This window comes from Diabrotica virgifera, chromosome 1 (genome assembly GCF_917563875.1).
Source record: "Diabrotica virgifera virgifera chromosome 1, PGI_DIABVI_V3a".
Lineage (NCBI taxonomy): Eukaryota > Metazoa > Arthropoda > Insecta > Coleoptera > Chrysomelidae > Diabrotica > Diabrotica virgifera.
Window position 1 is genome coordinate 100,559,608 of NC_065443.1, and position 26,699 is coordinate 100,586,306.

General features: G+C 32.4%; 1 protein-coding gene across 1 annotated transcript in view; it reads right to left on the minus strand.

Moving 5' to 3' along the window:
* Nucleotides 1–24,740, minus strand: part of LOC114349421 (F-box/WD repeat-containing protein 7) — a 73,985-nt gene extending 49,245 nt beyond the window's left edge. The window contains exons 1-3 of the mRNA XM_028299794.2: nucleotides 24,499–24,740; nucleotides 6,471–6,625; nucleotides 1,559–1,824 (exon numbers count right to left, since the gene is read on the minus strand). Of these exons, the coding sequence (XP_028155595.2) occupies nucleotides 1,559–1,824; nucleotides 6,471–6,579 (375 nt within the window). The 5' untranslated portion in view covers nucleotides 6,580–6,625; nucleotides 24,499–24,740. The remainder of the gene's footprint in view (nucleotides 1–1,558; nucleotides 1,825–6,470; nucleotides 6,626–24,498) is intronic.
* Nucleotides 24,741–26,699: the final 1,959 nt, after the last annotated feature.

Sequence of the window (26,699 nt, forward strand, 5' to 3'; positions counted from 1 at the left end):
TCCTGATGGCCTACCGCTCGGCCATAAATGAAAATACAGGTCAGACACCAACCTGCCTGATGTTGGGTCGTGAAGTTCGTTTGCCCTGCGACCTAGAGTTTGGCTGCAGACCTTCCGAGGAACATGTTGCAGGCGAAGAATACGTCGACCGCCTGAAGTTACGAATGAACAACATTCATGAACTTGCCCGACAACACATCCAGATAGCCAGTGACAGAATGAAAGATCAATATGATTCTCGATGCAAGAATGAAAGCTTCGAAGTAGGTGATCTTGTCTGGCTGTATAATCCACAACGTCGTCGAGGCTTGTGTCCTAAACTGCAAAGACAATGGGAAGGTCCGTATGAAGTTAAGAAGAAAATAAATGACGTAATATACAGAATTAAGAAGTTGCCAAACGGTAAACCAAAAGTTATTCACATAAATCGTCTTGCACCATATGCTGGCTCAAATGAAACAGAAGAAGCCCGAGTCCTCCAACAGGAAATGAGAGATGCCGCACAGCCAAATTTTAAGGAATTTATGTCAAATTACGCAGAGAGAAAGAGTGCTAGATTCGGCGTGACCACAGAAGTTCAGCAAGATCTGTTTGGTGTCCCAGAAAACGTCTCTCTAGCCCACTGTGTTGCCCAAGACCTCGAGATGACCTAAAAGAATCTCGTCCGTATTCAATAGAAAGTTCGGCCGCCTGGACGAGTTAAGAAATCAGCAGCCTAAAATTGGAAGAGTACTGCGATTGGAAGATGGTCCTCGATCTTTGCTGTATATGGTGACCAGGAAGTCTTATACGGACACGCCAAGCTACGAGAACATATGGCGTGCTCTAACTAATTTGAAGAAAATCGTGTGTAATTATGACATCAAAGATTTGGCTTTACCAAAAATAGGTCATGCAGTAGAAAATCTGGATTGGAAGATTGTGAGAAGCATGCTTGAAGTGATTTTCAGAGAAACTGACGTACGAATTACTGTGTGTTGCATGAACCCGAAGATGTCATATCCTTCAAAGACAGTAGACTGTTACTTCTTTTCTAGGGGTGTATGCAGAGCTGGAGAATCCTGTAGATTCCGCCATCCTGGGCCATCTAGAGTTGCTGATCGGGATGCTCGGATCTTAAGAGGGGAGCAGTGTAACAAAATCATTAATGACCGACCCTCGTATAACAGATCCCTTCTCCACATACACATTCCACGTGGATCTTTCTAGATAAGACGCGATGTAGCGGGACGGAAGACGAGAAATTCTCCGAATGTCTGGGCGATAACTAGAGATGAGCGTCGACGTTCCAGAAATATCAGCTAGGTATATAAGGCATAATTTTTGTAAATAGAGTTAGTGTATAATATAAATTCGTCTGTACAGTTATATAAATAAAGCAGTATATAAATACGAACCGCTAGTTTTATTGTAATTATAAGTAATTACAGTAGTCACGTTATATTATTAACAAAATCCCAAAAATCTGAGTAAAATCTCGACTGCGGGGTTCAGAACTGTAACATTATACCCATGGTGTTTATAAATCTAACAAAAGCATGATGAAACAAAAACTTACGTTTTCTGTGTTGACTTCATCAGGAAATTCTTCATCTAAACAATCTTCCCATTTATCATCTCTACTGTTGGTATCATCTTCCTCGTTATCATCAACATCTATCTCTAATTTCAAAACCACGTCTATCTCATCTTCTTCATCGTCGCATTCTTGTACCAACCCGAGTTCATTTAAAAAATTACTTTTTTCTAACTTTTCCACTTCTTCGATATTGTAATTGTCGTTTTGGGGAATTAAAGGTTGTTCAATATTGCTTTGCGAAGTACCTAAAATATTTATATTCGATAGATTATAAAAAGATATTATACAGTATGATGCAAATGAAAGGAATAAATTCGTTATTTCGTAAGCCGGCGACTTTAAAGAAAAATCCTGAAACAGGTCGGTTTTTAATTTTAAATTAATTTTTTGACATAATATATATCATACTAGTGACGTCATCCATCTGACCGTGATGGCGTAATCGATTATTTTTTTAAATGAGAATAGGGGTCGTGTGCTAGCTCATTTGAAAGGTTATTCAATTCTCTATTCAGTAATATAAACATTAACATAATTATAAAAATAATAATGTATACCATTTTTATTCAGTTGCAATGCGAAGGCAAAACAATCTTATTTTTCACTTAGAATACGGAGCGCAGTCCAGCACTCTGAATCGACGATTTTCGACTCTAATTGGAGTCTCATCGGAGAGATGTAGGCCTGCTGCTCCATACTCTAAGTGACCAACAACGAGAGTTTATCCCCCACACCGCAACTGACGTGAATGGATTAGGTGACTAGCGTCATCTGGCAATTGAAAGGTACAGTTTTCAATCCTAATAGCGACATTAATAATATTGAAAAATATTAAAAATATTACTAAAAGATTTTTTTCTACAACCGTGTTAAAAATGCAATTTTTAGCACTCCATACGAGCGGTAAAAATGCTACTTTAAGGCACTAGGCTTTAAAATTTTTAAGGCACTGCCGTTTGTATTGACCGTATAGGCAATTATGATGTAATGTCAAAAAAATATAAAAATGGAATGTCAGTCAAGTTCAAGTAAAAGTTTTTGTAGATATTGTCCTGTAATTACGTTTGTAGAAAAAATATTGTATGATATGCGTGTTAAAAAGTACATTTTTAAGGCACTCATGTGAATTGCAGAACTCGCTATCGCTCATTCTGCAAACTTCACATGCGTGCCTTAAATGTGCACTTTTAACACTTATATCATAAATAACTATTAAATTGAAAACTTATTGGTCCATTTTACCTTTTATTAACATAATTATTTAAATAGTTATTTAACAATTAATTAACATAAATTGTCAAATAAATAAACGATGCGCGATTTTTGCCATTTTTTTTATGATTCTCATTAGATTAATAAAATGTATTTGCTTCCATTGACCGGTCATTATGGAATTTCCATTGTTTGAGCCTAATCTTCAGAACCTATTCGCTCCGTGCATGACTGACGCGACATCTAGCGTAGTCGCCTGACATTTTTGGCGACCACAATTTGACGTTAAGCATATATGACATATTTGACGTTAAGATGTAATATTTATTTACAATTTTTGATCAAATTTGTTATACAAACAAGGGTGTTCGCTGAGACAGTCAGGGACTAGTCCACAACAAATGGAGCATGCGTACTTAAAAAAAAGGATGTGTGTGTACTTTGTACGCACGTAAGAGTTATACTTCTATTATATGATTTCTTAAAAATAAATATACTTTAAACAGTTTGTTTTAATTTTTTTTTAAATACCAAACTAATTTTGTGCTTACCGCTTTCAAAAAAATAAAAAAAGTATAGGATTGCACTGGATTCGAACTCACGACCTCTCGATCTCTGACCGAATTAGTCGAGGCATTGAAGCACAAAAAAAGGCCTTATTTTTGGCGCAGTAAGACGAATTTTAATGCAGTTTGGTGCGTTGGATTCGTGAGAATGTCAGGAAATTTTGTGAACTATTGTAATGAATAAGAAATCTGAAATTGCATTTGTGCATAAGAAAATCTCATTTCAAAAGTGCATTTTGAAATAGGCAATTATTATAAATTTGCAACCCGGTAAATAGTTGGGCAACATCCCGATTAATTATTTTAATTATTTTTAATCATTTATAAGTCCATATAATAATAGTCTAAGATGTCAATAACCATTAATAATAAACAAAAAAAATTTCCTTATGTGGGAATCGAACCAAGTACTAACGGGTCCGTAGCTAAATACACATAGCGCTAATCTACGCAGACACTGCTAGACAACGGCGATATTAGGTATAAACAAAACAAATTGGTAAGTAAAAATTGTAAAGAAAATTACTACATACTTAAATGTATTATAAAATTAATATATTCCTAAATTTTAGAAGAAACATTCGTAAATAGGTATTATTAATATCTATTAATGTTACTAAATGAAATATAAATATTTTGACGTTTCACAATTTGACAATTCACTTTTAACTGCAGTGCCTTAAAATTTTTAAAGCACCGGTGCTTTAAAGTAGCATTTTTAACGCTCCTATGGAGTGCTATAAATTGCATTTTTAACACGTTTGTAGAAAAATATATTTAAAAACACTAATATATTCTTTCCACGCCTTTTCTGGACTGATAAATACATAAATTAAAACATTTAGTAACGAACTCCATACTGCCTGTGTGCGCAGATTACTAAAATTTCACCCTCAATGAAATCGCGCCTAAAGAAGTATAACTTCAAAAAGGCAGTATAACTATTAACTAACCTTTGTTGTTTCTATTACCACAAATTTTAACACGCAACAACCATACATTACATAACCAAACCGTCAACCGTCCACACCACAGCTGTGCTACAGCTGCCATATTGGATAATTTTTGACATGTCCATTGAACATCCAATCAGAACAAAGTTATAATGCGCGTGCGCCCGGACCATAGGTTTTAACATATAAAAATTCATCCTCATATCGCGCGTAAAGAAGTATAACTTCAATAATATAAAAATAATGCCGTTGATACATAAATATACAAGATATATTTACTATTAATTAATATTATTAATTATTAATATACCGGTATATTTATCAATAAACGATAATACATTAAATAAATATAATATGGAATTAAAGTGCGCATGCGTTGTCGTGGACTAAAAGTCACCGACAGGGTCTGCTAACGAACATAATGACACTGACATTACAAAAATTCGCAAAAATTGTCATATTTCGCCGCTACGGACACTGGCATAGTTTCGTGTATCCCCACCATGGTCGCAAACGGAGCGAATAACATGAAATTTCGATTTTGAGGTTTGACAACAAATTTGAGGCATTTGAAATATGCCTAAGAAACGCCGAATTTAAACATTCACGTTATAAACGATTTAAATCGTTTAAATCTTCTTCTTTTCGACTACACAAGTACGTTTTTCTAATTACACAGCCTCAGCTACAAATTTCATTCAATGCTTTCTTCGTGGAAGCATTTCCCTTGACGTGACTATCTAATACAGATAGATACAGTGCTGATCTAACGACTTTTTTTACATCGTCATCATTCGTATTAGCAGAGCTGGGTAGTATCCGGATACTTTTTATGTATCCGAAAGCTGTATCCGGATACTTTTTATATTTTGTATCCGGTATCCGTATCCGTGATCAAATTTTAAAGTATCCGGCATCCGGATACTTTTTTTGATATTCGGATACTTTTAAATATTTATCAAGTGGACAACAGCTGTACTATTAATTATATACAGAATGAACAGGGTTCCAGCATCAATAATAAAACTTCAAAAGTACAGTTGGAGTTGCTAAGATATTTGGAGGACAAAAGAACCAATTTGAACATCTTAAATGAATACCCAATCTTAAAAAGGGTGTCAATAAAGTACAACACATGCTTACCTTCGTCAGCACCAGTTGAAAGACTTTTCTCTTTTGCAACTATGATTGATAAGCCTAAAAGAAAAGCTTTAAGCGATGAACACTTTGAGGTATTGGTACTTACAAAGGCAAATTCAAAGGCACTTCACTTTTGACTTCGTCAGCAATTGGAATACTTTCTGTATTAGTACGTTTTTATTTTAATTTAATGTTTCCTTGTAAGTTTATGTTCTAGTTTTATTAGTCATACGCAATAAACAATTTTTTGAGTACTTTCTGATTTCTTTCTCACTTTCTCCATCATTTAATCAATTTAATGTATTTTTATTATTATATATTACTTTAAAAATACATGCACATCACATAGTTCTAATACTAATAATTTATATCCTCCTTAAAAAAAGTATCCTTCAAAGTATCCTAGGAAGTATCCGAAAAAAATATCCGGATACTTGTATCCGAATACATTTTTAAATGAAAGTATTCGTACTTTTTTAAAAACTATGCGGATACATTTTGAGTATCCGTATCCGGTATCCGGATACTTTTTTTCAGTATCCGACCCTGGTATTAGGTACAGGAAATAAACCAAAACATGTGAACTAAACGTACGTCGTTATGTAAGTAGAATTAGAAAATGGTTAATTTTACAATGGACGTTTTTATACTTCTCTTTTATTTCTTTTATTTCATTTTGAAAGCTGAGAATACATTTATGAAAGATGATTCCAATTTTTGGAAACCTATAGATTGTCCAATAACACCTACAACAGTGAATAAGTATTTAAACCGTAGTAATTAGAAATTTAAGTTGTTTTATTTGAAAAAGCCGACATGTCGTCAGATCATGTTCCTGTTGTTGGTAAATTTAGGTTTAGATGTAAGAAGGTTGGTTACAAAAGACAATAATATGTATACGTAGATTATTTGTCGAATTTAAAAATCTAAGCTAAACTTTTCAAAAATATGTTGGAATATCATTGCATGTACATACCTTATCAAACAGAACTATTACAGGTAGTTAGTTAAGGCACTTACTTGGATGGTTTTCAGCACATAGAGATTCCAAACAGACGGTTTCTGTCGGACTAGGGCTTGTACAGTCTTGTTTAGGAAGATCTGAATTTCTACTGATACATTCTGCCATTCTACCAATCTACATCAGGCTTGTAAAGACAAATCGATCATATTTCCTAAAAAGAAAAAGATTTTTTAAATTGAGTCATACTTAAACTTACCCAATAAAACGAAGCATAATGCAATGTTTATTGTATTAAAATTATAATTAAAATATTGCCAAATACTATTCAACCCTCTAGCAGGCAAGACCGCCTAAAGGCAGTCTAATTTTGAGCTATTTTTCAGCTTTTTTCCAGGTATTTCAGCTATTTTTAGGACTGCAGCATGCAAAAACGACTTTGGTCCTATAGTACTAGGTGTACTTGTACGCATTTGGTTAGCGCTAATTGATTAGCTCTTTTAAGTCAAAACATATGAAGCTTTGAATTTTTCGATTGAAAATAAAACTGGTCTGCTAGAGGGTTAACAACAACCCAGACAATAATCAAAGAAGAGAGAAGAGAATATGAAAGAGTCAAAAATATTGAAATAATTAATTGAGGCGGCGATAAAAAAGTTAAACTTCAAAAAAGCAGAAGGAGGAAAATGTAATAACCGCTGGGACACTCAAAAAATGGGAGAGGTAGGGTCTGAAATAATGCTTAGAATCTGCAATAGCGGAAAGTGGCCAAATGACTGTTGTAAGCTAACTTTTATTTCCATATACAGAGAGGTTCAAAATTAAGGTATAAATTCATTTTTTCGGGAACAGGCCACTTTGGAGAAAAATACCGAGACAGGTCGATTTTTATTTTTAATTTATGATTTTTTGACATACATGCCATAATAGTGACGTCATCCATTTGAGAGTGATGACGATTTTTTTAAATGGGAATAGGGGTCGTGTGGTACCTTATTTGAAAGTTTATTCAATTCTCTATTCAGAGCTGTTCCAGGTCAAATCAACACACTTTGAATTAATTTTTTTCCTGACCTATTTAGATTTTGTTAAAATTTAGAGTATTCATAGTGGATGATTAGGTGAAGAAAAATACAAAATTTAAAATTTTTATCTCAAGCCGTTTCCGAAATATGGCTATGTAAAGTTTTCCAAAAAGTCCAAAACACCGCGACAATGCTTTATTGGAATGGTTGACCTGATTGGAAGCTGACCTGATTGAGCTAGAATGCTGGGAGAGGTGTCATTTTGCAGCATTTTTAAAACTCTTTACAGTGATATATACAGCATGATGCTACGATAAACAAGTTTTTCTCAAACGAAAAAAATATATTTTGATTAAGTTTTTTTCCAAAAAGTACATAATTTAAAATTTTCATAATATTCCTACAAATACATAGTACTGTTGTTAATAACATATAAAAATTTTATCATGGAATGGTGATGGGTTCAACATAAAAAATAATAAATTTCACACATACAGTATAGTGCAAATGAAAGGAATAAATTCGTAATGTTGCAAGTTGGCAACTTTAAGGAAAAATCCCGAAATAGGTCGATTTTTATTTTTAAATTGTAATTTTTTGGCATATGTATCATACTAGTTACGTCATCTATGTGGGCGCGATGACGTAATCGATGATTTTTTAAATGAGACTATAGGTTGTGTGTTAGCTCATTTGAAAGGTTATTCAATTCTCTATTCAGTAATATAAACAATAATATAATTATTTATACAGGGTGGCAAAAACTTTTTTTTAATTAAATTAATTAACAAAAAAAGAAGAATGTATGTAGTTTATTTAATTTAAAATATATTTTACTGTTGCCAGAAACAGATAAATTACATACATTCTTCTTTTTTGTCAATTAATTTATTTAAAAAAACTTTTTTGCCGCCCTGTATAAATAATTATGTTATTGTTTATATTACTGAACAGAGAATTAAATAACATTTCAAATGAGCTAACACACTACCTATAGTCTCATTTAAAAAATCATCGATTACGTCATCACGCCCAGATGTATGACGTCACTAGTATGATACATATCCCAAAAAATTACAATTTAAAAATCGACCTGTTTCGGAATTTTTCCTTCAAGTTGCCAACTTGCGACATTACGAATTTATTCCTTTCATTTGCACCATACTGTATGTGTGAAATTTATTTTTTTATGTTGAACCCATCACCATCCCATGATAAAAATTTTATATGTTATTAACAACAGTACTATGTATTTGTAGGAATATTATGAAAATTTTAAATTATGTACTTTTTGGAAAAAAACTTAATCAAAATATATATATTTTTTTTGTTTGAGAAAAACTTGTTTATAGGTGTCCGCTTTGGGTAGGGCAACAGTTATATTATTGCATAACTTTTTTGTTTTTAATTTTTAAGCATTTTTGAGTGTGGATTATTAAAATGTAAGGTATTATAGTAATAAAAGGTACTCTTACTTTAAGTCGATAGGATACACCGTTTTCTAGAAAAATCCATTTGAAAATTGGAATATCGTTTTTTGAATATCAATTAAAAATTAAAAAAAACTATTTAGAAAAACGAAGACTGGTATCTTTATTTATCTTCCAGAAATGAATAAATGTTATCAATTGCGAATTTCTAGTATCGGTCATATGCGTCCGTTTTGGGTAGGTCAACGGTTATTTTATCGCATAACTTTTTTGTTTTTAATTTTTAAGAATTTTTGACACTAGATTATTAAATTATGAGGTATTCCAGTACTAAAAGTTACTTTTGCTTTAAGTTGGTAAAATACACCGTTAAAATTTTTTCATTTTTTTTTTCAAATTCAGTACACGAAAAATTTTCAATCTATTTTTCTAGAAAACGGTGTGTCCTATCGACTTAAAGCAAGATTATCTTTAGTACCTCACAATTTAATAATCCAGTATCAAAAAAATAAAATTTAGTGTGATTTTTAATTTCAAATATTTCATTCAAAAGAATCTTTTTGTTTATTTTAACGAACTTCCGGACCTCGGTAATAATGTAATCTTTCATTCTGCGTTTAAATTTTTCGCATTCCAAAAAAATGAATGCATTTAATTAGCGTTGCACCAAGATTTTGCGCCTACCCCCTTAAAGACATTTTTTTTTCCAATTTTGTTATAACCCTTTGATTTTTGGTGGTCATATTTCGATTTTGTTACATTCTAACAGTAAAATTCGCAATATTTTTCTTATAATGCAAATATCTAAACGGTATAGATGACAAAGTTGCTTACATTGTCATATACATATTTTTTAATGAATATCTAGTAACTCATTTTACTTGATAATAAGATATTATCAAGCAAGTAAAGTCCTTAAGGTTAAACATAACATAAAAAACAAAATTTTTAATTACGAGAACAAAAATACATGTAATTTACACATAAAGACAAGGTTAGCTTTTTTGTATTAAAAAGTATATAATTGTGAAAACAAACATTTAAAAAAAATACTAAGGTACCTCAACTATAAATCATAAATCTATTTTTAACTCTCAAGACCTAAGAAATCAATATCAATAATACTCTAAATTGTAGTAATTGTGTCTATTACACTATAATAGATAAATATCTGAGATATACATTCAGGTACATAAAAAACGATCGCTTTCAAATATTAGCAAATTTTAATTTTGAATAACTTTTTTATTTATGGCCCAATTTAAAAAAATGTTTGACAAGTTGAAGCAAAATCATGCCAGATTAATTTACAGCATTTACTATTTTATTTGGGAAATACGCCACAATTTAAGTTTGAAATTAAATTTATTTGACGTTTCGACTTCCACTTCGGAAATCAAAATACAAAACATTAATAAATTAAACAAATTATAGGTCTGGATCCCGCGTATGAAAAAAAAGTTAATTAATAGCAAGCTGAAAATTTTTTAATAGCTTAAGGGTGTCTAGTCGGACAAACTTTGATGTATGGTAACACTGGAACAAGGGAAGTTTTAATTGTGGAACAGGTTAAAAATTTGGAACGTCAGACTACGAAAACGTCCCATGTATTTTGTCGGACAGAACTTCCAATTAATTTGTTACCCTTTCATTAAACTGTTCTGCAAAAATCAGACTGCTATTTATCACCAACTGGGCATTTTAATGAGTGGAATACGTAGAACATGTCAAATGACAGGTGACACATAGCAATCTGATTTTGCATGAGAGTTTAATGAAAGGGTAACAAATCAATTGGAAGTTCTGTCCGACAAAATACATGGGACGTTTCAAATTTTTAAATTGTTCGACAATTAAAACTTCCCCTGTTCCAGTGTTACCATACATCAAAGTTTGTCAGACTAGACACCCTTAAGGGCACCCAAAGTCCCATTTAACGACAATGTTAACATTATGTCATATATCTCTGTAACCAAAGCACTTATGCCTGGTTGCACCAACAGATCTTAAGTTCCAGATTAGCTAAGCTCTACTTATAAATAGGGCCTCCTTGAGTATCACTTACGTTGCACCCTAATTTTAGATTATTACCTTATTATAAATGATATCTATTATTATATTATGGTATTCTTATTGTAATATATTATAATTATATTATATTAATTCTTATGATATTCTCGACTTAAGCTTAAGATCTGTTGGTGCAACCGGGCATTAGAGACCTAATTTTTGTTTTATTTTGAAACTACATGTATTAGTCCTGTCGCCAGGGGGGGTACAACGGCCTCTTTAATTCAGATGGACTTACCCAAGTTTTTTTTATATATTTTGACCCGTAGAATACGAATTTTTTGGGTAACAGTTGATCCGGATGTCGATAAGATTGTTATAGACAAAGAACTTGAGGAATTACATAACAGCGATTTCTCGCAAAACAAAACATCTTTTTGTATTTTTTGGGTCATTTTAAGCAAAAAATATTCCTACAAGTTTTTTCGTAGAATGCATAGTTTTCGAGATAACCGCGGTTGAACTTTAAAAAAATCGAAAAATTGCAATTTTTGAACCCGAATAACTTTTGATTAAAAAATAAAGTAGCAATTCTGCTTACCGCATTTGAAAGTTTAAGTCAAATTATATCGGTTTTGATTATTTGAATTGCTAAGAATTAATTTTTTTATTGTTAAACAAATCTATAAATACATAGTGTTTCCCGTACCTAATACATGCGTTTTAACGCATGCTACGTAGAAATTGCCTCGCTTGCACTTATAGCTACTCTACCTACTCGTTCGATTTTAAATGAGAAATCATTGAAAACATCACTCACATACTAGGTGTTTATAACTTTGTTTAACAATAAAATAATAAATTTGTAGCAATGCAAATAATCAAAACCGATATAATTTGACTTAAACTTTCAAATGCGGTAAGCAGAATTGCTACTTTATTTTTTAATCAAAAGTTATTCGGGTTCCAAAATTACAATTTTTCGATTTTTTGAAAGTTCAACCGCGGTTATCTCGAAAACTATGCATTCTACGAAAAAAATTGTAGGAATATTTTTTGCTTAAAATGACCCAAAAAATACAAAAAGATATTTCGTTTTGCGAGAAATCGCTGTTATGTAATTCCTCAAGTTCTTTGTCTATAACAATCTTATCGACATCCGGATCAACTGTTACCCAAAAAATTCGTATTCTGCGGGTCAAAATATATAAAAAAAACTTGGGTAAGTCCATCTGAATTAAGGAGGCCGTTGTACCCCCCCTGGCGACAGGACTATATTGTTTAGTCCCGCGTAGATTTTTGTAAAGTTAGAGTGAAAGAAACATTTATTTTAAAATTTTTTAAAATACTCTTACAAAAAAAACCAAAAAAGTTTAGATTTTAGTTTTTATTTTACTTGTTTTTGTACATTTTTCAATAAAAATTTACGCGGGACTAGATATTATCTATCTACAATTACTGTAAAAATTTGGACCTTTTATCATCTCAGGAAACAAAGATATCTGACATCAAAAGTTAAAAACCTAGTATTCGGGAAATCGCAAAAACATAAAACACTCTAATAGGCTATAAAGCTACCGGTACACGGTAAGTTGAGTGCAGACGTTCAGAAAACAAATAGTTTTGTAACCATGGATATTTTATACTATAATGTGTTATATATCGTTGGAAAGAGATTTCAGAGAATAATTTTCAATCATAACCCAAAAAAGTTAAAAAGTTAAATTTTCGGACTTTGGGTGCCCTTAAGCTATTAACAAATTTTCAGCTTGCTATTAATCAACTGTTTTTTCATACGCGGGATCCAGACCTATTATGGTTTTGTGGCATGATAAAAAATCTTCTAATAATTTAATTTTATCTGGCTCCTTCATACTGACAATTCAGACATTATGGAAATCTATTTAGGCATCACTATGAAGTTACGGTGATGTAGAAGCAGAGATAAAACAACAAATACAGACAGCCAATACAACTCCTCCTCCTCTATCTTTTCTTTTTCTCTTTCCATAAGGATGTATTAGCGTCATGTAATTCGTTTGGCTATTCCTGTCCAATTTTCCCTGTCGTGTGCGTGTTGTTTGGATAGAGTCACGAATGTCGAGGTGTTGAGAAGAATGGGAAAAGAAAGAGAGGTCTTAAATACAATTAAAGTTAGAAAACTGCAATATCCTTTTCAGCACGTACCCACACAAGTAGTAAAATCTAGCGTTCAGTACGAACGACGATGGTTGTGTAGGATCAGTGTTGTGCTTTGCGCTACCTAACGCGACTGTTAAATTTATTTTGTTTCGACAGTCACAACTTGTCTTGCAACTAAGGAGGGGTCATCAATTCAGTAAGAAATGTAAATAGATTTTTGTTATTAAAAAATGTCAATAATAAAATGATAAAGTCTGTAGATTCCTAACATATGTTTATTTAAAGCACCTATACATAGATATTTTCAAAAATGATAATAATAATTTTCAATTATCCAATTATGTACATCACTACCAACACAATGGTGTGGATGGGGGGATCGTTATTGTCATTATCTCCGTTTGCAGATTTTGACTTTAACAAACCAGAAGATATCGAGGAGGTACTGAACAATATTAATGAAGATTTAGAACTAGAAGGCTTTAGTGATGACTCAGATTCTGATACGACGTGGTTTAAGGAGCCTAATAGCCTTAGCAATAGCCTCTGAGACAGCCATTTTTCGGATTTTGACCAAAAGGAGAAGATACTCGTGCGTATTCCCTAATTCACAATAAAAACAAATCTTCCCAAAATGACATTGAGGCTCATTGTACTTCCGGTGTAACTGCAGCTCCCATAAAAACTTACAATAATAATACGGGTGTATTTTGTGAATTTTATAGAATCTGGATAAAAACCAGAAAGTTGACATTAATTTGACAAGTAATTCTTGATTTTTTAGATTTAGCCATAGTAAATGCTTGGACGGAATACCCGAAGATTGTAGGGGAAATAATATGCCGAAATCGAAAATACGAGATCTTCTTACATTTAGAATGGAAGTTGGCGAGAGTTTACTAACGTCACCTAAAAGAAAAAGATCAGATCAAGAAGTGGAAGAATAGGTCGAACAGGAAGAAGAAACACAAGACGAAACATAAATCAGGCCACAAAATGATCGAGCTGCACAACCAGCTGAAGATAAAAGGTTATGTGGGTACGAACATTGGCCAAATATTGACCACTTAACTACAGCAAGATTTTGCAGGTCAGGTTGTAAAGGTGGAACCCATGTTAGATACCTTAAACGTGATGTTTACCCATGTCTCACCACAGACCATAACAGTTTTTGAAAATTTTATACCAAATAATATGTGTTCTAATGTATTATAGTTTATTTTTTAACCAAGAAAAGTAAACTAAAAAGACAGATTCACACCCAAGAAAGTCACTAGAAAAATAACTAAATACATCTTCTTTTTTGGTTGATCATGTCTGCCCTCAACAATAATCTATAAATATTATATTTTATTAATACGTCGCTAAAGAGTTCTAAAAACAACCTTTTTTATATAAAAGCACACTAAAAATCTAAAAATTAAAGGAACAACAAAGAAAACACAAAAAATTGCCGATACATATAACTTATTAATCTATGAAATGCCAATATTATCAAAATTTGATAAATGTCATTAGTGTCAAAATTTTATAACAGTGGAATAAACTTGCCTGCGGTTGGACCAATTACAAACAAGCATTACAGCGCGGTAAATTTGAATCACTTCTCTTGGTTTAAAAACAAACCATAGTATTTTGCACAGTTTGCGTAAAATAAAACCCAACCTACACAATTGTGTGGGTATATTGTATTTCGAGACACCCTGTATAAAGAAATATTTTATTATTTTTTTTTCTGTATTAATTTAGACATAGAACATCGAGTACAAAGTTTCGAAATATTTGTTGAACATTTTTTGTTGTGCTGAAAGGGATATCTGGGACATACCATGAGGGGCGAGCATTATAACTTGTTGCAATTAATAATACAAGGAAGAATACATCTCCTGGTTAAAAAATTTGACAGCTTGATTTAACTGCACTTCTGTTGATCTTTTTAGAGCAGCGGTATCGAAAGTACGAACTGTCATGATGGGTTTCTTAGAGAAGATGGCACATGAAGAAGAAGTGCGTGCTATATTGTTTCAAAGAATGAATAACTATCTTCCTCTGCATATTTTGCCTGCTATGTTGCCTTCAACTATCATTCGTTCCATGCTGTCTCTTCTAGTTATATGTCCAAAATATCTTCCAGCATTGAATTATTTGTGCAATGTGCGGTCCATGGTACGCACAACATTCTATAGTAGACCCATATTTCAAATGCCATTATTCGCTTCGAATCAACTTTTTTGATCGTCCAGGTTTCTGAAGGGGTATTCTGAATGCTCAAAAAAGGGGTAATTAGTATTTTTTATAATGTCAATGTTCTTTCAGATTTTTGTGAGTTTGACTGTTAACGATCTGGGCATTGTGATGCGTCGATGGAGCTCGTCTTTGCACCCTCCACTGTTAGTGATGACAGAACCTGGTTGGCGAGGATTATATTTTTAGTGTCTTGTTTAAACCACAAAAAACTTGTTTGGAAACCACAACATAAGAAGACGTCATATGGAAAGTCAGGAGAAACAACCAAATCAATGAAGGGTACGCTATTATAAGATTTGTGAAAAGACAGATACGCAGATGACACCTTGTAAGTGACAGGATCAATTGAACATCTTCAAGCGTTATTGAACCGAATGGTGGCGTTCTGCGCGATATATGGACTCAAACTCAACGCAAGAAAAACAAAGTTTATGGTTATTAGTAAACAGGCAGCCGTAAATAATAATAACTATAACGTGACAATCGGTAATGACTCAATTGAACGAGTAAGTAATCTTGTATATCTGGGTACTCATATTAATGAAAGCTGGAACCCTAGTACAGAAATAAAAAGTAGAATTGCCAAAGCAAGAACAAGTTTTATGAAATTTAAGAAAATCCTGTGTAGTCATGATCTAAATTTGAAACTTCGCATAAGAATGGTTCGATGTTATACAGGGTGTAACGAAAATACAGGTCATAAATTAAATTACATATTCTGAGACCAAAAATAGTTCGAATGAACCTAATTTACCGTAGTACAAATATGCACATAAAAAAAGTTACAGCCCTTTGAAGTTACAAAATAAAAATCGATTTTTTCGAATATATCGAAAACTATTAGAGATTTTTTATTGAAAATGGACATGTGGCATTCTTATGGCAGGAACATCTTTAAAAAGAATTATAGTGAAATTTGTGCACCCCATAAAAATTTTATGGGGGTTTTGTTCCCTTAAACCCCCCAAACTTTTGTGTACGTTCCAATTAAATTATTATTGTGGTACCATTAGTTAAATTCAATATTTCTATAACTTTTTTGCCTCTTAGTATTTTTCGATAAGGCAGTTTTTATCGAGTTGCGGCTTCTTTTTTAATATGTTTACATAAAAATTTTATAGGGGTTTTGTTCCTTTAAACCCCCCAAATGTTTGTGTATGTTCCAATAAAACTATTACTGCGGTACCATTAGTTAAACACAGTGTTTTTAAAACTTTTTTGCGTCTTTGTATTTTTTCGAGAAGGCACTTTTTATCGAGATATTACTTTTTTTTAATATGGTTCAAAATATACCTAAAAATGTAAACCATAAATAAATGTTCATATTATTACCAAGTCTCCATAATCGTACTTAGCCATATACAAATATGTGGTGGATTTGACAAATATTCAAAATATCTCGATAAAAACTGACTTTTGGAAAAAGTACTAAGAGGCAAAAAAGTTTTTAAAATATTGTGTTTAGCTAATGATACTACAATAATAATTAAATTGGAACGTACACAAAAGTCTGGGGGGTTTAAAGGAACAAAACCCCCATAAATTTTTTATGGGGTGTCAAAATTTCACTATAATTTTTTCTTAAGACACTACTACCATAAGAATACCACATGTCTATTTTCAATAAAAGATCCCTAATAGTTTTCGATATATTGGAAAAAATCGAGTTTTATTTTGTAACTTCAAAGGGCTGTAACTTTTTTATGTGCACATTTGTACTAAGGTAAGTTAGGTTCAATCGTACTATTTTGGGTCCCAGAATATGTGATTAAATTTATGACCTGTATTTTTGTTACACCCTGTATATTCCCAGTACTACTTTACGGGGTTGAAGCATAGACCCTGACAGAATCGCTTTTAGGAACCTAGAAGCATTTGAGATGTGGGTCTACCGCCGTATTCTGAAGATCAGTTGGGTAGAAGGAGTCACAAACGAAAAGGTTTTGCAACGTTTGAATAAAAGTTGCGAAGTAGTGAACACTGTTAAAAGGCGCAAATTGGAATACTTTGGTCATATAATGCGTCACCCAGAAAAATATGACATACTTCACCTTGTCATGCAAGGTAAAATAATGGGAAAAAGAAGCGTGGGTCGCCGTACAACTTCTTGACTTAAAAACCTACGCCAATGGTTTGGGAAAACTAGCACTGAACTATTTCGTGCGGCTGTAAATAAGACAGTGATTGTTAATATGCTGGGCAACATGAGAGCCAACGATCGACAAGCGGTCTCGGCACCTTAAGAAGAAGAAGAAAAGACAAAGACTGGGACATATCCAGAGACAAAAAGACACAAAAACAACAAAGAAAATATTACAATTGAAGCTGATAGGAAGACGAAAAAAGGAAGGCCCAGAACGAAGTGAAGTGAAGGGTTGGTTGAAGTGGAAGACGACCTGAAAACTATAAATGTAAGATAAAGGAGGAGGACACAAGAGATATCTGATTGGAGGGACATAGCCAGACAAGCAAAGACCCATCCAGTGTTATGATGACAAAAGAAGAATAGTATCACAATAAATCATAAGGATTATTAAGAAACATCTTCTCCAAAGTGTCCCAAGCACGATTTAAAAATAGTTACAAATGGGAGATTAACGTAAATTACCAAAAACATTACTTTCTCATAATAGAAAACTGTCCATCCACAATCATGAGGCAAATTAAGATAGCATTAAGGAACTAGGTCAAATATTTATTTCCAAAATAAATAGTTTTAATGAAAAACTGCAGAACCATACTAGTTTATAGTTAAAAAAAAATTATTCTTATTTGAAAATAAATGTTTTTTGTCATTTTATTGTTTAAATGTCATTTTTTTCGAATCCTGAGAAAACTAATAAGTATTTTTGAAAAATTTAAATGCAGAATGAAAGTTTACATTATTACCGAGGGCCGAAAGTCCCTTAGATAAACCAAAAAGTTTCTTTTGAATGAGATATTTGAAATTAAAAATCACACTAGATTTTTTCTTCTCACACCTGTAACTTATTAAAATAAACATTATAGAAGTTTTAAGGGACTTTCGGCCCTCGGTAATAATACAATCTTTTATTCTGCGTTTAAAATTTTCAAAAATACATATTAGTTTTCTCAGGATTCGAAAAAAATGAATGCATTTAAAAAACATTTGAGCCGAAATTTTGCGCCTATCCCCTTAAATAATATTAGCAGTAATAAAAACAGCCTCAAAAGTCCACTGCTGAACATAGGCCTCCTCCCCTCGTTTCCAACCCCATCTATCCTGCACCGCTTTCATCCAGTTTTTATTTAGCTTTCTTAAGTCGTCAGTCCATCTTGTAGGCGGTCGACCGACGCTTCTCTTGTCTTCTCTTGGCCTCCATTCTAATAACCTCTTTGTCCATCGCCCATCTGTCATTCTGGCTATGTGTCCTGCCCATCTCCACTTCAACCTGGCTGTCCTTTCGATGACGTCAGTCACCTTTGTTCTTCTCTTGATTTCTACGTTTTTGATTTTGTCTCGCAGAGTTATTCCTAACATTGACTGCTCCATTCTTCTCTGCGTGACTCTTAGTTTTGTAGCCGAGGCTTTAGTTAAGGTAAGTGTTTCTGATCCATACGTCAAGACTGGGAGGATGCACTGATCAAATACCTTTCTCTTTAGACATGTGGGCAACTCACTTTTAAAACTTTCTCTCAGTTTTCTTCTCAGGTGGGCAGCAATAAAAACAGTAATCATATTAAAAGAACAGAGAAATAAACATTAATGAAACCCACGAGAGAGTACTAATATCAGAAGAAGAGCTACAAGAACGAATAAAAAAATTAGAAAATAGAAAAGCACCTGGTCCTGATAAGATAAATAATGAACTGCTAAAATATGGAGGAGGAACGCTACTCAAAAGGCTCCTAAAATTATTTGTTGATATAATAAATATCGGAGTAGTACCAGCGGAATGGAAGGAAAGTCTCCTGCTACCGATACTCAAAAAGGGAGACTCGAAAAATCCTGAAAATTATAGAGGCATTAGTCTGATGAGCAGCACATTAAAATTGTTGACAGCAGTCATAAAAGATAAAATCGAGGAAACAGCGAACATGGCAGATGAACAACGAGGCTTCCGGAAGAACCGCAGCACAATAGATGCACTTTTTATTATCAGGCAAATAGTAGAAAAGTCTATTGAATATGGAAAACCAGAATACATGTGCTTTGTAGATTTAAAAAGTGCTTTTGACAGGGTGAGGCGAAATGATATCTTAAATTTATTACAAGCTGAACAAATAGACCACCAGATAATAAGGCTAATTAATGAAATTAACAAGAACAACAAGACCAGAGTTATAATGTCAACAGGAGAAACAGAATGCATAGAACTAAAAGGAGGAATCCGCCAAGGAGACTCGCTGAGCCCATTGTTATTCAATATGGTGACGAATCAAATAATTCACGAAGTAAGAAAACGACATGGATACCACATGGGAGCTCATAAAATCACGATACTATGCTATGCCGATGATGCAGTACTAATTGCTGATAACGAGGATGACCTACAAAAGCAGCTCCACACTTTCAATATCACAGCAAATAAACTTAATATGAGAATATCAGTAGAAAAAACTAAATGTATAGTGATAAGTAAAGAGCCGCGTAGATGCAAGTTAGAAATAGACGGCAAAATTGTAGAACAAGTAATGAAATTCAATTACCTAGGAGTAGAGATCACTAGTGACAGGAATATAAGAACAGAGACCACAACACAAGCAACAAAGGCGGCAAGAGTAAGTGGTTGCCTCCAAGAAACCATATAGAGAAACAAATATCTGACCACAGAAAGCAAAATAAAAATATACAAGACAACAGTAAGACCTATCCTAACATATGCAGCGGAGACAAGGACCCATACAAGAAAGACGAAACAACAAATCAACGATATCGAAATGAAAGTATTAAGATCAATAGCGGGCATATCATTAAGAGACAGACAAAGCAACAGAAGTATACGAGAACGATGCAAAATTCAAAATATTAACGGGTGGATAAAAACAAGAAAGAAAAACTGAAACGAACATGTAAACCAAATGGAACCAGACAGATTAGCGAACATCTGTAAAAACAACAAGCCGTATAGCAGAAGACCCGTTGGAAGGCCGTCAAAAAGGTGGAAAGACAATGTACAGTTAACAACAACTGAAACAGAATAAGAGGCAAACATACAGGAGTAATCCTAATCGCGCGAAGAAGAAGATATTAAAAGACAATCCAAATTATGTATATCATAATTTCATAACAGCCACTGTTACTGCTTCTACCTACAAGATTCTGAAGAAGATGATCATTAGAGTAATACTAAAACTGAGGATAAAAAATAACTTAATGTTTATAGGTGATGAAAACTGATAACTTTTAGTATTGTTTTTACAAAACAAACTCTTACACTGGGCCTGACGATAAGGCACAAAATGTAAGCCTCGAAACTGGTCGCCTCCTTTAACAGCTTTTAATAAAGATTGTAAGTATTGACCTTTTTTCATATATCTACATATAAGGTTTATATTTATTTACTTGCATTGCTTGAACTTAAATTAGTTAATAGCAAAGTGACACAAAGAATCATATTAATTGATACCTGATATTCAACAAATAAAAATTTAAATAAGTAAAGATTGGAAAACTCTAAACTAGATATTTTGTTGAATATTGGACAAATTCTAGACATGGTTATAATGTATGTGAAATCTGTGCTCTCAAAATTTATTTCACAAATTATTTCATGATAAGGCACATACACCAGAGATTATTTTAAAATACAACAATTTACAGTGAATATAGACATACAGTAGATACAATAAACCAATAATTGTGCTAGATAATGGATATATTAAAAAACTGATTTTGGTTGTATTAGTGTATTTTTATTTACTTTAAAATTTGAAATAAACAACAAATGAGAAGTAAGAATCAATAGCAACATACTTGTGCCTTTTAGTAGCTCAACTCATGCACAAAATATAAATATTGACAATACAAAAAATTGGCCAACACTGAACCTTCTTAGAACAGGACACATGTCGTCCCTGCCATTTCCAACTATCGAATGTGAAAAGTGGTACTTTTCAGGAGAGCAAAATAGCTCTTTTTTAGAGACTCCTAAATCAGCGCATTGACAAATGGGAAAATTTTTATATTTTTTGTATGTAATGTTTAATCTTTGTTAGATTGATAACAAATTTGAACTGCTTATCATTTTTTTCTTTCCAAAAAATCACATTCGTTTCTTTGCTTTTTGTATTAATCAAAGATTTGTTTCGGTCCGATGATTCAAAGTAGCGAATGTATAAAAACGAATAACGAATAAATGGTAAGCTAGTGGAAAGAAATATTTCTTACTAAATGTTCGTTCCTTTCTTTGGGAAGTTTTAGGGACAAGTCTAGTCCTAATTAGTTTAACAGTTATATTGTACAAAATAAAAACATTTCTAGACTAAACTACTACTACTAGTCTCCAGTAATTTCTACAGTTTCAATAGTCTTCAGACAACTTTTCAGTACACTTAAATTTAAATTTACTACAATTGATTTGCTGTGGTACCTTGTAAGCTCCGAGTTTGTTTTTCATTATAAATACAGTGGAACCCCGATAAGTCGGCCCCCGATAACCCGGAAGTCCGGCTAACCCGGACCGATTTTCATCAGATAAACATTTTGATTTTCAATATTTTGTATTTTTCAATTTAATTGTGGCTTATTTCCAATCAAAATAGTTAATTATCAGACAAACCATAATGTGTGTACTGTGAGTACTTATGTGTGTAATTTGAACTATACAATATTAAAAATGACTCATAGCACACGCCGCAGAAACAACAGCCACCTGTCTGTAGTATCTATTACTTTTTATTTCAAACTGTCAGCATTGTTTAGGAAAGACTATTTAAAAAATTCTTTTATAAACAATGGTCTTTAGTATTGTGTGTCTTGTATTGTTCGCTTCCATTTGCTTACGTTTGGGTTTGGTGTTTTTTTTAGTAATTTTAATGAGTAGGTACTGTGCATATTTATAAATATATTTCATGTTATTTCAATTCTAACGGAGTTTATCTGTAAGTATACCGTATTTTATTAATTTTTACCATATTCTCCGGCTATCTCGGATTTTCGATAACCTGGATCAGTAGCGGTCCCGATTAATCCGAGTTATCGAGGTTCCACTGTATAGCCCCATTCTAACCGCTTTTTTTGTTTTCGTAATATTTAATTGTCAATTTACGCCATCTTTTACTGGGTTTTCGGAGGAAAAAAGTGTGCTGAAATTTAATAAACTATCATAATCTAAAATTCTTTATCGGATTTTCGCATGAATATATTTTGTCAAAATGAACAATTTTGTAATCTTCATCTCCGATAAAATTAATTATCAGTTTTTAACTTAGAAATATTTCTAATAAAATTAGTAACTTTACACATGAAAAAGAAGATAAATGATTCTACGGGATTCTCACATTATAAATATATTTACAACAAAGTATTTTTATCAGTAAAGTTATATATTGGGTTGGTGTTATTTGAAAATATGAGTTAACAGTTTTTACCATGTTTGGTTTTTTTCAGTTATTGTGTTTAAAAATGTTAATATCAAATAAAAACATTTACCAGTGGTAGGAGACGTGTTTTTACTACAGCAGAAATAAAAATACCGGATTTCATAATTTTGGTACTTATCGGGTTTTCACTCAAACCCCTCAATATATCTATAAGTTGTTATCACGCACGTTCACTAAGTTAAATGATCTTAAAACAGCAAATTACTTACACACATATAACACAAGAAATGCTGGGATAATATATCTTCCCCGGCATATTCATACTAACTTTAGAAAATCTCCTGAATATGCAGGCTCCCTACTTTTTAACACACTACCATCTAGTTTTAAAAATTTTAATTCACCAAGAACGTCCAAAAAAACTTAAAGCAATTCTTAATAAGCCATGCCTTTTATTCAGTACGTGAATTTACAGAATGCTTTGCTCTAATTATTTAGAAGATGTCCAATGTCTGGGGCGAATTTTAAAATTGTATTGACATGATTTATAGAATAATTGTTGGCGACTTATTATGTAGTTGTCTTGTACTATATATTATTTTTGTTTGTAACTGTAGTGTTGTAATGTTTATTGTATTTTTTTGACATGCCCTATGCATACGTGTATGTAACCAAGGGTTGTTAATAAAATTATCTATCTATCTATCTAACACTGAATTATTTTTTGCAACTATTTTTCAATGTTTCTAAAACTGAGTTTACAAAGCGCTGCCAAAATCAAGATTCCCAAACCTGAAATCGTATACTCAGAAGATAATTGCAATGGTTGAATCATCCCACATCTGTGAACAGATGCTTTTTACTAAAGCTTCACAAAAACAGGATTAGAAACCAATTGACTGACCAGCACTTAGCTTCACTCCTGCGAATCAGCTCATCCCAGTTTCTGCCAGATTATGAACAACTTTTAGAAACTCAGTCATCAGTTTCGTATGTCACATACACCTTCATACTCTATTTGTTAAAGAATAATCTATATTATGTATCTTTTTAATGTTCTTTGCCATTTTTTTTCACTCCGCCTAGAGACCAATTTTATTTCATGTGGCCCTCCGCTTAAAAGGTTTGCCCAATTCTGGCCTGTGATATGAAATTATTGTGAACATAGCCATGCCTTCCTTTATACACAATGTGAAATTTTTTGTTCAATATGCAAATCTAATGTATATTATTTTGTTCTTAATTTTTGGGTTTAAATACATTCTTTTCAACAATTACTGTTCAAAATTGATTAATTTTATAATTTTAAAAGAAAACAGTGGAATATCTCTTCTCCATGTTTGTATTTTAAACTGGTTAGTAATTTAGGGTAGAAATATACTATTAATATTTAGGGTTAATTAACTGCACCTTAATAACTTAATCAAGTCTCTAATATAAAGTCATCAGAGGACTTAAATTATAATAAAACATGCTTTAAAAAATTCGCAAAAAAAAGGGCCAATTACAGCTAAAAATATTTTGACAAATACAATAATCTACAGAAAATAATTCAAAGTTGAACCTGAAGTGGTGTTGTTTGTCACGTCTCGAATAATTAAAATTGTTTTGAGTTTCTAAAGTAAATAAAGCAAGCAAATGGTAAATAAACTAACACGCTGTGAGCTTTTGTACACGGGAAATTATTCTGAAATGATTTCGTATTTACTTTACTATTAAATTCTTACCGTAATTGACGTATCTTTTAACATCTCAGGTCAGATGCAACCTCCACTTTTGGGATTTTATTTTAGGACTTTTCTTTTCTTCCTTCTCCTTTCAAGATAATTGAACCACTCTGTTTGTCGTATGTCAATGTGCTAAAAAAGTGTTTAAACGAAAATAACTTACAACACCAGCTAGGCTTTCTTTTTGTATTGTACACATAAGACAAAGACAAGAACTACATATGAATGCCACATTTCAAATACAAAACGCAATAGGAACTTTTGATATGTTACTAGTATGACTATTGGCATTCTGTTTTTATGGCAAAGAACATGCATTTCTCCATCTGTCAACGACACAAATATCACAGAATAGGAGACAGTTCAGGACCGCATTAAGATATTTTATTTTTATACATGCTTTTATATTTTATATTTTATATCACAAGAGGCCAGGTCAATTGTATAGTACTATAAATAAATAAATAAATAAATAAATTATACATGCTTTGTATTTTCTTCTCGTAAAGTTTTTACACAATTATTAAGAAATGGTATCTATAAAATGGATTGAATATTGTTTTTGTAACTATGTATTTATAATCTATAATTTATCAGATTATATAATTAACTTGATTTATACTGAAAATAATACCTATGTACATATATAGTTTTCAAGGTTTAGTAGGCTCCGATCTAAAATATTTCTTCTGGTTTATGGTATCATCTGAAACTGTATCACCTGCATGAATATAAATCCATAGGAAAACAACTTCAGACCAAAGAACAGCTGTGAGGATCAAGTATTGGTTCTAATTGGTTTCTAAAAATTTATCTAGAAAGATTCATCTATATTGCATATCAACTTCTATATTCCATTACTTTATTCTATTTCTTTAGCCTTTATTTGGTTATGCAGACGACCTAGCTATTTCTTTCTTCCGGACGTGGCAGTTCTCGAATCTGCCCTTTGAAGTTATCAGTAATTTTAAAACTAATTATGAGTACTACAATAACCCAAACTTGTTGCTTTAATCTCTGAACAATAACCAGAATGCCAGAATGCAAATCTTTAAAGAACACCGTTTCTTCATTCTTTAACCCTACTTAAAAATTATTTGAAACGTGTTGTAACCCACACTTTCGTATCCCCTATATCTCTACAAACAACACAATCTTACGCGGGAAATACTGAACATCAACAATAATGCAGACGATGCAGATTGAACTAGTCATGAAAAGATGTATCCATACTACCTACACAAATGTGGTCTAAAGTCTAGAAGTAGAACTCAACCACCCACATACACGTGGTATAGTCATATGATGCTTTGAGGTATATCTTATGTTTAAATTTCACCCATCGCCAGGGTATAATATATAACACGCCAATGTAAGACTTTTGGTCGGCGTTTTAAGGGTTTTAACCCATGTATTTTTGGTGGCTTAGCATGTAGAGCTTGCTTAGAACACTGATGATGCTCTCTTTAGAGCGAAAACGTTCTGTCTTTTAATGTAGCCCTTTATTTGGGTTTTAAATAAATATACCTTTTACACAGAAGATTTTCTTCAATTTTTGTAATAATGTACTCTCTCCAAGATGCACCACAAAAATCTAAGATCTAAGTTGTTTGATAATTATTCACTAGACGGATTCTCCAAAAAAGTACTTCCTTAAATAATTTTCAATTTTTCAATCAATTATAAGTTCATAACAATATAAAATGTATAGAAGTACACTTTTTACAAATTCTGTTTGCTCAGGATCATGAAGAATTGAGTTACATGACGCGGAAGCTAATAGAAGAATATAACAAATGGGGCCTCGAAGTCAACATTAAGAAAACTGAAGACATGTGTATTGGAGGGACAAAGCAGTTCATTAATTAGACGATGGGGTAGAAATTAAACACTGTGATGAATACAAGTAGGTACATGGGCATGAAGATAACTCAAGATGGAACACTTGATGCTGCTATAAAAGATAGAAACATATATAGGGTAGAAAAGCCATATCGATGATGAACGGCATTCTGTGGGACCAAACAATATTTAAAGCGAACAAACAGCTCATATACAATACCATACTTAAAAGTGTAATCACATATGGCAGTGAAGTTTGGCCACTGTAACAAAGAACGGAGAAAATGTTACCAGTAACAGAAATGGACTTCTGGAGAAGAGCAGACAAATCATGAAGAGATCGGATACCAAATGAGAGA